At 41.5% G+C, this 13,173-nt stretch overlaps 1 protein-coding gene across 1 annotated transcript in view; it reads right to left on the bottom strand.

The window, feature by feature from the left end:
* Positions 1–3,689: 3,689 nt before the first annotated feature.
* The window catches only part of LOC113658376 (mannosyl-oligosaccharide 1,2-alpha-mannosidase IA), a 220,178-nt gene continuing 210,694 nt past the window's right edge, over positions 3,690–13,173 (bottom strand). Inside the window, exons 10-12 of the mRNA XM_047808679.1 lie at positions 8,965–9,137; positions 5,218–5,333; positions 3,690–4,353 (exon numbers count right to left, since the gene is read on the bottom strand). Of these exons, the coding sequence (XP_047664635.1) occupies positions 4,197–4,353; positions 5,218–5,333; positions 8,965–9,137 (446 nt within the window). The 3' untranslated portion in view covers positions 3,690–4,196. The remainder of the gene's footprint in view (positions 4,354–5,217; positions 5,334–8,964; positions 9,138–13,173) is intronic.

Raw genomic sequence — 13,173 nt, 5'->3', positions numbered from 1 at the left:
GGAAAACATTCTGTAAGCTGAAATGATGGATGTTCAGTTATGGAGCATGTGAGTGAGCTATTTTAGTCAATCGATATTGGACTTTTTTTTTTTTTTTTGGTTTCTGGGTTTGATGAATGAAATCGTTGTGAAAACTAGTGAAAATCTAAAAAAAAAACAGGTTAGTGATGGAGAGGTCACATATTAAAATAGTGACACAGAGGACACAGATTGAGGAATTACAAGGGGGATGCAGATTGGGTTATGACATTGGGATACAGATTGGGTAATGACATTGGGATGCAGGTTGGGTTATGACATTGGGATACAGATTGGGTAATGACATTGGGATGCAGATTGGGGTAATGACACTGGGATACAGATTGGATAATGACATTGGGATGCAGATTGGGGTAATGACATTGGGATGCAGATTGGGGTAATGACATTGGGATGCAGATTGGGGTAATGACACTGGGATGCAGATTGGGTTAATGACATTGGGATGCAGATTGGGGTAATGACACTGGGATGCAGATTGGGTTAATGACACTGGGATGCAGATTGGGGTAATGACACTGGGATGCAGATTGGGGTAATGACATTGGGATACAGATTGGGGTAATGACACTGGGATGCAGATTGGGGTAATGACATTGGGATACAGATTGGGGTAATGACACTGGGATGCAGATTGGGGTAATGACACTGGGATACAGGTTGGGTAATGACATTGGGATGCAGATTGGGTAATGACATTGGGATGCAGATTGGGGTAATGACACTGGGATGCAGATTGGGGTAATGACACTGGGATGCAGATTGGGGTAATGACACTGGGATACAGGTTGGGTAATGACACTGGGATACAGATTGGGTAATGACATTGGGATGCAGATTGGGGTAATGACACTGGGATGCAGGTTGGGTAATGACATTGGGATGCAGATTGGGGTAATGACACTGGGATACAGATTGGGTAATGACATTGGGATGCAGATTGGGGTAATGACACTGGGATGCAGATTGGGTAATGACATTGGGATGCAGATTGGGGTAATGACACTGGGATGCAGATTGGGTAATGACATTGGGATGCAGATTGGGTAATGACATTGGGATGCAGATTGTAGTAATGACACTGGGATGCAGATTGGGGTAATGACATTGGGATGCAGATTGGGGTAATGACATTGGGATGCAGATTGGGGTAATGACACTGGGATACAGATTGGGGTAATGACACTGGGATGCAGATTCGGTAATGACACTGGGATACAGATTGGGGTAATGACATTGGGATGCAGATTGGAGTAATGACACTGGGATACAGATTGGGGTAATGACATTGGGATGCAGATTGTGGTAATGACACTGGGATGCAGATTGGGTAATGACACTGGGATGCAGATTGGGTAATGACACTGGGATGCAGATTGGGTAATGACACTGGGATACAGATTGGCATAATGACATTGGGATGCAGATTGGGGTAATGACATTGGGATGCAGATTGGGTAATGACACTGGGATACAGATTGGGGTAATGACAATGGGATGCAGATTGGGTTATGACACTGGGATACAGATTGGGTAATGACACTGGGATACAGATTGGGGTAATGACACTGGGATGCAGATTGGGGTAATGACATTGGGATGCAGATTGGGGTAATGACACTGGGATGCAGATTGGGTAATGACATTGGGATGCAGATTGGGTAATGACATTGGGATGCAGATTGGGGTAATGACACTGGGATGCAGATTGGGTTATGACATTGGGATGCAGATTGGGGTAATGACATTGGGATGCAGATTGGGGTAATGACACTGGGATACAGATTCTGGTAATGACACTGGGATGCAGATTGGGTAATGACACTGGGATACAGATTGGGTAATGACATTGGGATGCAGGTTGGGTAATGACATTGGGATGCAGATTGGGGTAATGACATTGGGATGCAGATTGGGGTAATGACACTGGGATACAGGTTGGGTAATGACATTGGGATGCAGATTGGGGTAATGACACTGGGATACAGATTCTGGTAATGACACTGGGATGCAGATTGGGTAATGACACTGGGATACAGATTGGGGCAATGACATTGGGATGCAGATTGGGTAATGACACTGGGATACAGATTGGGGTAATGACATTGGGATGCAGATTGGGGTAATGACACTGGGATGCAGATTGGGTAATGACATTGGGATGCAGATTGGGGTAATGACACTGGGATGCAGATTGGGTAATGACATTGGGATGCAGATTGGGTAATGACACTGGGATACAGATTGGCATAATGACATTGGGATGCAGATTGTAGTAATGACACTGGGATGCAGATTGGGTTATGACATTGGGATGCAGATTGGGGTAATGACATTGGGATGCAGATTGGGGTAATGACACTGGGATACAGATTGGGGTAATGACACTGGGATGCAGATTGGGTAATGACACTGGGATACAGATTGGGGTAATGACATTGGGATGCAGATTGGGGTAATGACACTGGGATACAGATTGGGGTAATGACATTGGGATGCAGATTGTGGTAATGACACTGGGATGCAGATTGGGTAATGACACTGGGATGCAGATTGGGTAATGACACTGGGCTGCAGATTGGGGTAATGACATTGGGATACAGATTGGGGTAATGACATTGGGATGCAGATTGGGGTAATGACATTGGGATACAGATTGGGGTAATGACATTGGGATGCAGATTGGGGTAATGACATTGGGATACAGATTGGGGTAATGACATTGGGATGCAGATTGGGGTAATGACACTGGGATGCAGATTGGGGTAATGACACTGGGATACAGATTGGGTAATGACACTGGGATGCAGATTGGGGTAATGACACTGGGATACAGATTGGGTAATGACATTGGGATGCAGATTGGGTAATGACATTGGGATGCAAATTGTGTAATGATGCATGCAGACTGGGTTATAACACGAGGGACTCAGAATTGGACACGGAGGAAGTTTAATCAGGTAATGACGCGAGAAGTACAGATTGGGTTACAAAAGACATGGTAACGTCTCCATTGCACACCGACCGGCTGCTGATACAAAGAATCTAGATCGATTAAAGACACAAGGAATGTGGATCATGTACAGTAACAAACACAGCAAACGAGACTTTGTGCTTGGGTTGGTTGAGTGACGTCAACAACGGTGTTGCAGATCGGGTAGAGAAGGGAAGGAAGCAGAATGGGGAGTGAAGCAAGGTGCAGATCGGGTTACGGCCTCAGAAACAAACTGTCTAATGACATAGGAGACAGATTGGTTAATAATGTGCAGTAAAAAAAAAATCATATCTTGAGATATGACACGCTGATGCTGGCTTACAGCATCGGCGACACAGATTGGGTAATGGCACCCAAAACAGATGATACAGTAATGATACAAATAATGCGTATTGGGTTAAAACACAAGGGAACAACACTGACATGTCGATTATGTTATGACAGATGAACAGAAATTCAAGGGTCCAATAGAGTTATTACTGCCGATCAGGAAAGAACACAGATAATGTATATGAAAGGAGAAACACTGCACTGGGAAGGTAGCTCAAGTAGCAATAGGGTAGAAAAGCAGATAAGGATGCAGATAGGGTAATGGCGTAAATCAGGTAAGACAACCGGAAGGCAAACTGGATAATGATAACAGGGTTATGTACTGATTCTTGGAAAGAAAGAAAAAAAAATACTCAAAGTAATGCCTGTTCACTGCTGAAATTTTGTTGCTTTCTGTTCTTTTAAGCTTGCAAATCACTTGAAAGAGTCATTTAATAAAATCCACAAATTGCCTTCACTAGCTTGTAAAAAAGAGTAAAAAGATGGACAGAATTAAGATGGACAGTGCTGAAGAAAAGTGAAGCGATTTTTTTTTTCTTTCTAGCAAAGTAGCCCGTGATGAGGCGATGCCCACCCGCCAATCTGGGCTCGAAGGATATTCAATTTTCCTCACAGAGGAAAGAAAGAAGGGAACAAAGGTGCTCTTGTCACAAAAGTAATTTTCATTTTGATTGTCCACAGAGAAAGTCCCGGCTCAGATGTTACAGTACAAACACAGCGTGCAGCACGAGATCCTTTACAGGAGAAGGAGCCGAGAGGCTGCAGGCAGGGCTACTGGAACCCGAGGCCCTGCCTCGCTGTGCATGTGGGTATCAGCGTGTGTCATTGCAGGTTACATTAGGTGTGTGTTTTGCGTGTCTCGTGTGGTGCCACTGTTTTGCTCCTCTAAGCAGCTCTTGCGGATGATTGGTAAAGGATGAGCTTCGGTGTTGAACACCCAGTCATCCAGAGGCAGCAGGTCATCGTCGGAGAAAAGCAGGTACAGATATCTGAACGAAACAGTCGATCGATCAATCAATCAATCAATCAATCAATCAATCAATCAATCAATCAATCAATCAATCAATCAACCAGGCAGGAAATGTTTTTTACATCTTGTTTCATACATCCTGAATCCATTTTTAGTAAATGCAATGAATGTTTAATTTAAGTATTCATTTCTAAATTTTTATCGACTTCAATCGAATTCAATATTGAATTCAAATTCCACAAATAATAATAAAATACTAATATCTTTATTTATGTTGCACATTTCTTTTATTTTATTTTTATTTCTCGGCAAGTCGTGGCCTAACGGTTAGAGAGTTTGACTCCTGACCCTAAGGTTGTGGGTTCGAGTCTCGGGCCGGCAATACCACGACTGAGGTGCCCTTGAGCAAGGCACCGAACCCCCCCAACTGCTCCCCGGGCGCCACAGCATAAATGGCTGAACACTGCTCCGGGTGTGTGTTCACGATGTGTATGTGTGTGTTCACTGCTGTGTGTGTGTGTGTGTGTGTGTGTGTGTGTGTGTGTGTGTGTGTGTTCACTTTGGATGGGGTAAATGCAGAGAATGTATTCTGAGTATGGGTCGCCGTACTTAGCCGTACGTCACGTCACGTCACTTTTAGTCCTAGCCTTCACTGTACTTTAATCATTAGACTAAAACCTCATGGCAATCATGGTCTAGTGATAAACGTTATTACCATGACAACCTAAATCGGAACGCCTCCTGACCCGACGACTTCGTAGAACAGCGACTTGTGTGAACATTTAACATTTCTAACAAGATGATCTTTTCCTCTTTTTTTGTTTATACCTTTGTTTGATAAGAAGGAGTTATTCAGTCAGACAAACCACTACAAACCACTCACTTCAGTGTTTCAGACAGGAAGAAGCTCTGCTGCATGTTGTCATGGCTGACCGTGCTAGCGTAGACGTCTCTGATCCCTGAAAACCCTCCTTCGATGCGGCAGTGTTTCTCCAGTGCCTGTGAAAAAAAAAAAGCACTCCGTCGTCCTTTTACCAATATAACAAAGCTGACAATGGATGAACCGATACAGTCCTGGTGTCATTACTGTATACAGAAAGAAAACAAAGCAACGACACGTGAACGCCGTCCCGTCCGTTTGGGCCAGAGGTTGGGAATATTTGACGGGAGACTAAAAAAGAGCTGACGTGACAAACGAAGGTGCGATTAGATCGTAACAAAGGCAGACATCTACACTGTGATTACGACTGGCCCTTGTGTTTCTCTGGGAAAACGAACGTGACATATCTATTTTAGAGCTCTTCTGCCTTATAATTAACATGTCATCCTGTCAGAAAGAGAGAGAGAGAGAGAGAGAGAGAGAGAGAGAGAAAAAGAGAGAGAAAGAGAGAGAGACCCTCAAGCTGTATTAATACACTGATGTTAGCCAAGCCTTCATTTGCAGAAGTTAATGGGATTAAATGGCAGGTTTGCTGCTCTGTCGTGATCTTTTTAATCTCGTTTTGTCCACCTGACTCCTGCCTGTACAGCATACTGTAACATTGCCGGATGTGCTGCTTTTCCCCATGATGCGTCTCAGCGACTTTTAGACCGTGGTGCTTTTGAAAAATCTGGTCAAAAAGTGTTGATCCGTTTTTTTTAACGGGTTTTAAAATGTAATCGTTGTTATAGTGACGTTTTCTTTGAGGAAATGTTTATATAGTATGTTAGGAAGGAATCTCCAGTGGTAGAGCTTTTCCGACACAGGAAAGGCTTCGGGTCTTTGCTCGACCTGCTTTCTAAGCACCACGATGATTTGCATATTTAAGAAAATGATAGAAAAAGAACAAAAAATGATCGAACTCAGATCTCCCAGATTCACGTTGTCTCAAAGCAGCTTTACATAAGTATAGAAACAGAATAAAAATAAGAAGGTTTAAAGTTTAAAATTAAGTTATTATACTGTATATCTCTAACAGGGGGGCACGGTGGCTTAGTGGTTAGCAGGTGGTTAGTGTTGGGGGATCGATTCCCGCCTCCGCCTTGTGTGTGTGGAGTTTGCATGTTCTCCCCATGCCTCGGGGGTTTCCTCCGGGTACGCCGGTTTCCTCCCCTGGTCCAAAGACATGCATGGTAGGTTGATTGGCATCTCTGGAAAATTGTCTGTAGTGTGTGAGTGTGTGAGTGTATGAGAGTGTGTGTGCCCTGTGATGGGTTGGCACTCCGTCCAGGGTGTATCCTGCCTCGATGCCCGATGACGCCTGAGATGACGGCACAGGCTCCCCGTGACCCGAGGTAGTTTAGATAAGCGGTAGAAAATGAATGAATGAATATATCTCTAACATCTATCCCTAATGAGCTGGAGGTAATGGTGGCAAGGAAAAACTCTCTGAGATGATGTGAGGAAGAAACCTTAAGAGGAACCAGACTCAGAAATGAATCTCAGCCTCATTTGGGTGAAACTTGACAGGAAATAATATAACTGTAAATACCGTCCGAGAGGAACTAGGAACACAGATCCAACACTAATTCCTTCCTGTCGTAGACGTCAAACGATTGCTGAAGAAAAGCCCACCATAAAGCTGACTGAAGGAACAACGGTTCAGAGAAGGCGACCCATTCACAGCTATGCCATGAGCCAAAAGACTCGCTCACCCACATTACAGAGAGTTATACCCACATGCAGGATAAAACCAGGCGATGCTTTTATAACTCAAAACAAAACTGACACAACAACAAGACTTGACCTGATACAAAACAAAAAAAAACATAGACGTGAATACTACAGATATACCTGGATAAACATAATGGCGTCGCAGCACAGCACACATACAGTACACAAAACACTGTCTGACAGGGCAGTTACATAAGGGCTGGTGTATTTGTATATAAAAACATTAGCGTAAATGTGGAACAGATGACACGTAACAACACAGCATGTTGACACGTGGGGGTGTGGCACAACACACGTGGAGAATACATAAACAAACAAAAAGCAGCCTATGGTGAAACACCTGCCCCCTCTGGGTGTCCTGTCCCATAGCTCCTGACAGGATGTTTATAGTTTCTATAACGTAAGAGATTTAAACATCTTCAATGTGCCTCAATTAACAATTTTCTTTGCTAAGCATATTAAAAGTCCATAATTTATATCCTGAACTGAGATAGTTCCGTAAAGCTGCTTTTGCGACAACGTACGCTGTTAAAACAAAGCGATATACAAACGAAACAGATTACTCACTCACTCATTTTCTACCGCTTATCCGAACTACCTCGGGTCACGGCGAGCCTGTGCCTATCTCAGGCGTCATTGGGCATCGAGGCAGGATACACCCCGGACAGAGTGCCAACCCATCGCAGGGCACACACACACTCTCATTCATTCATTCACACACACACTACGGACAATTTTCCAGAGATGCCAATCAACCTACCATGCATGTCTTTGGACCGAGGGAGGAAACCGGAGTACCCAGAGGAAACCCCCGAGGCACGGGGAGAACATGCAAACTCCACACACACAAGGTGGAGGTGGGAATCGAACCCCCAACCCTGGAGGTGTGAGGCAAACGTGCTAACCACTAAGCCACCGGGCCTTCCCTCGAAACAGATTATTTCATTGAATTTAGTTGTGAAGATATTTTTGTTACCGCAGACAGGATTTGTGTCTAATTTAGAAACGTTTCAGAACGTTTCTCCGTCCTACATGTGTGAGCATGTGTAAAGGTGTAAAGTGAAAGATCACGCTCTCAAAAACGGCTCATTTGCGTACGCCGAGGCCACAGGACTCCATAAAAGGGCAACGAAAGGAGCCGTGAGAGTAAAGGCAGGAAATCAGAAGTGGAACTCTATTACATCGATGACATATTTCAAGATAAGGGTCAACATCTAGAGACAAATTACATAAAAAGGGTAAATTGGGATGAATTAGGTGAGTTGACAAGAAAATGGTGTGACATGGAGAAAGCAGCGCTACACCGCACTCAGGTGATCTCGCGCGCAGACGTAGTGCTTTTCGGGAACTGTTTAAAGCGTCCAGGTCGACGTGCTGAAGTGCAGGAGATGCCGTGGCAAAAGGAAGCTGACAAAATCATCTTAAAGAATCCTTTCTCTCATAATTGTGGCCTTAACCTACACTTTTATTTACAGCTCGTAGCTACAGCGCCGTTTCTTTCGTAATAACAGAACGGCTTCCGGGTCGCAATTGACTCGGTTCCACAACACACTCGTACGATTAGACCTCAAGTCCGTCCAGTCGAGGTTTACTTCAGTTCATTTTTTTGTGGAAGTTTGCACGCAGGATTAAAACCCACGAGTAGGATAAGACGTTTTTTTTTATAAAAATGATGGGATTTTCTTTAAATACCAAATTTCTTAACTAAGTGTTAAGTAAAGCTCAAGTAAACATGTGAAGCAGATTCGATCCATTATGCTCCCAAAATCTGGAACTATGGAAATGAGAAAATTTCCAAACATTTAAGCATTTGAACTTTAACATAGAGTTTGAAGACATATCTATTTAAGTGATTCATATATACAGTAAATAAATATATGTTATTTTAGTGAACTCAATGCTAAATGGTGTTCCTTTAGTTTAAAAAAAAAAGCCTCCACAAAGCAGTAACTACAGAAGAGTTATTTTTCTTCTCACCTCCACTGCCTGCCAGCCCCACTCCCTGTACTTGGGATCGTGAGTCAGACGCCACATGTACATGTAGCTCTCTATGACCTCCGGCCTCAGGATGTAGTAGCGATCGCTCAGTCTGGTGGCCGTCGCCTCTTCACCTCCGTCGAAGCGGAACGCCTCGGGGCCGAGCTTCGTGGCTGTCAGCGTTGAGGAAAAAAACAGAGGAAAAAGAAAACAACATGACTGACTCATTCATCATTTATCACGACTGTTGAGTTCAGACTTTGCCCAAATCTGTATTTTTTTAACATAAAACTAGATAAGTCAGAATCAGATGGACCAGAGAGACTTTTAAATATGTTTGCTTGTAGTCCAGATGGTTGCTTTTCATTCAGCAGATGCCGTTGCCCCAAATGACTTGAAGTGGAATCCAGTCCAAGCACAGAGACGAAGATCAGCAGATGAAAGCTATGAGGCTTGATTAAGGGCTCTACAGTTAAACTCTAGCGATTCTACACTGACATCTTAACAAGTGGTAATGTCATTTATTCACTTTCTACCGCTTATCCGAACTTCTCGGGTCACGGGGAGCCTGTGCCTATCTCAGGCGTCATCGGGCATCGAGGCAGGATACACCCTGGACGGAGTGCCAACCCATCGCAGGGCACAGACACACACTCTCATTCACTCACACACTCACACACTACGGACAATTTTCCAGAGATGCCAATCAACCTACCATGCATGTCTTTGGCCCGGAGGAGGAAACCGGAGTACCCGGAGGAAACCCCCGAGGCACGGGGAGAACATGCAAACTCCACACACACAAGGCGGAGGTGGGAATCGAACCCCCAACCCTGGAGGTGTGAGGCGAACGTGCTAACCACTAAGTCACCGTGTGGTTAGATCAGTTGATCTATTTTAGAAATTAATGCTTAACCTCTTCATCCGCAGGACTATTTTGTAGCCTCTTGCTCAATTTAAAATCTCAAAAACTACAAGGTGTATATGAATAATACTGGTGCTTATAATGTCAGACGTTCAGAGACGAAAAAATAAAAATAAATAAATAAATAAACAAATGACTGGTTAATTTTTATTTTTCGCCTCTCTGCAGAATCTGGTTTAATCTCGTAACGTTTAATGGCCGATGGCTTGTGTCGGTTTTGTCGCATGCGGAGTGTTTATGCAGGTTTTCTGTTTGTCCGTTTAGCATCTTGGTCTCTGCAGCTCAGCTTCTTCCCGTTCTTGCAGCTGAAAGGAAATCGACTTATGGGACGTTTTCAATCAGTATAAACAAACAGATTATTTTCTGGCTGTGAGTATGATCTTACGGTGTGAGACGTGTGTTATTTTTTTTCTCTGTCGATAACCTTACACAGAATTGTCTCGGTTGAAGATAAACACCTTCAAATTCTAGCTGCTCATGAACAAACACCCGTGGCGTCTCACGGAGTAGAAATGGGTTTGATATCATTGTTTACTTTGAAGATAGAAACAATTATGCAGGAAAAAAAAAACTGTTTTTGTTTTTCAGAACTTTTCTATGAATATATTGCTCCTAGCGGGCTAGCGATAAACAGACATCCTGAGTGAACGACAGCTCTGAGTGTCTACTTTCGTATGAGCTTCATATTCACCAGCAGGTGGAGTAGGACACGGCTAAGACATTCGATGCTCAACAAATTACATTTTTTTAGCCTAAAACTAGAGAGAAAACAAGAAAGCACCGAAGTACTGATTACACTGAAGGAAGGGATATGTGATCAGTCGAATGTAGGAAAAAACGCTAACGTATGTTTTATCTAGTGTTAATCAGCACCTTTGGACCAATCAGAATCGGGCATTGAGCACTGAATAGCTTTATTAAAAGAAAATGAAATGATTCTGAAAAATGCTCAACTTTGTATATCACCTGCTAGAGAGGAGGAAAAAGGGTTTGGGGTAAGATGTAAAAATATTTTATTCGCCTTTAAATCCATACGCTTATAAAGAGCTTCGAATAATCTTTAAACAGGAAAGCCTATAAAAATAGGATAAAACATCTTTTTCTGCACCTTTCTTTTCTTTTCCTTTTTTTCTGAATAAACCAGTTTAGATTTTCGTGTTGTTTTGGTTTTTTGGCGGTTTATCCATAATGAAGCTAATCAGCGTGTTAGCTTACAGAGTGCTAGAAACTCTCTCAGAGGACGACTTTCACTGTCAGCATTAAAGAGTGCCTCATATGACACTCTCTTCCGCAGCGGGCAAATCATCCTTTTTTTATTTTTCTTTAAACTCGTTTTGTTTTGAGCTGTGATTCTTAATTTAATCGAAAGTAGACAGAAAAAGAAAAAAAGAAAATCAATGTGGTATTTAGAGCAAAGGTATTTGGCAAAGTGCTGTTTGATGTGGTACATTATCTATCTATCTATCTATCTATCTATCTATCTATCTATCTATCTATCTATCTATCTATCTATCTATCTATCTATCTATCTATCTATCTATCTATCTATCTATCTATCTATCTATCTATCTATCTATCTATCTATCTATCTATCTATCTATCTATCTATCTATCTATCTTCATATATATATATATACCCTGGTCCAAAGACATGCATGGTAGGTTGATTGGCATCTCTGGAAAATAGTCCGTAGTGTGTGAGTGAATGAGAGTGTGTGTGCCCTGTGATGGGTTGGCAGTCCGTCCAGGGTGTATCCTGCCTCGATGCCCGATGACACCTGAGATAGGCACAGGCTCGCCGTGACCCGAGGTAGTTTGGATAAGCGGTAGAAAATGAATGAATATATATATATATATATATATATATATGGTACATTATCTATCTATCTATCTATCTATCTATCTATCTATCTATCTATCTATCTATCTATCTATCTATCTATCTATCTATCTATCTATCTATCTATCTATCTATCTATCCATCCATCCATCCATCCATGTGTATATATATATATATATATATATATATGTATATATATATATATATATATATATATATATATATATATATATATATATATAGAGAGAGAGAGAGAGAGAGAAGTATGGCTTACGGTGCCTATTCTGCTGCATCAAATCTTCCCTAAGATATTTTTCTCTAAGCAATCAGGGGACTGAAATGGATGAGAAAGCAAAGATCAAACAAGCCTTTTGGGCAAAATTGGTGGATCTTAGTTTGAGCTTCACTTAAAAATCTCAATATCTTTCCTCTTCCCATGATTCCCTCTGGTCCGGGTAAGAAAAAAAAAAGCTTTGGGTTTTGATCCAGTCTGAGATTCATCTCTAAAAAAAAAAAATCAACACAGCTTGTTTAAAAGTTTTGAAAGAACATCAGAGATAGTGGCTAACAGCCTCTTCTAATCTGAAGCACCGGACACATCCGATTCGACGTGAGACACAATTTCTGACAGAAAAATAATATGTTAGAAGGACTGTTTTTCAGCAGCGTGTTATGAGTTTCTGCCACGCACTGATAACTTCAAATCGCAGGACGTTTTGCTAAACTAACTAGCTAGATGCTACACTTCTTATTTTATAATCCAGGAAACGTTTACAGTTATATTGTAAAGCAATCTTTGGTTGTAGAAAATAGTTAACATAGAGTGCTAGTTTAGTATTCTAATTTAGCAGTATGAGTCTGTCATTTGGTATTAGCCATGTTGGCTAATACAGGGTTGATTTATAAAGTAGAAATAATCTTTACACTAATTAGATTAATGTAAACGAAATTAAAACAAAGGTTTGTTTACAAAAGTTGGTAGTGTTAACAACTGAGATGTAGCTTTTTTTTTTTTAAATTATTATTATATTTTTTATCTTTTTTTTCATCACTCTTTGTCATAGATGCTTTAGTCCTGTATGTATGATAACTCAGTCACCCAGACGCCTGTATGCTACTTTTCCCTCAGGATTTCTTCAAGATTTCATACAAAAAAAAAAAAATCCTTGCTAGCTAGCAATGTTTACTACTTTAATCTAATTATCGAACTGTTAAAAAAAAAACTAGTTAGTAATGCTACCTTGAAAACAAATTGTATGTTATACAAGTAGACCTATAGAGAGTAGAGTTTAAAGGTTTACACACCCTTAAGGCAAAGAAATTTCATTTATAACCAACTGAGTTTGTCTTGACAGATGAACAGAAACTTAGGTAATAAATTGGCCAACGATATTAATTAGGATATTAATAGTTAAATATAATGGATTTAATATTCCACTATAAA

This window comes from Tachysurus fulvidraco, chromosome 25, assembly GCF_022655615.1.
Source record: "Tachysurus fulvidraco isolate hzauxx_2018 chromosome 25, HZAU_PFXX_2.0, whole genome shotgun sequence".
NCBI classification, from domain to species: domain Eukaryota; kingdom Metazoa; phylum Chordata; class Actinopteri; order Siluriformes; family Bagridae; genus Tachysurus; species Tachysurus fulvidraco.
The sequence above is the reverse complement of the archived record's forward strand: the minus strand, read 5'-3'. Positions and strand labels throughout refer to the sequence as shown.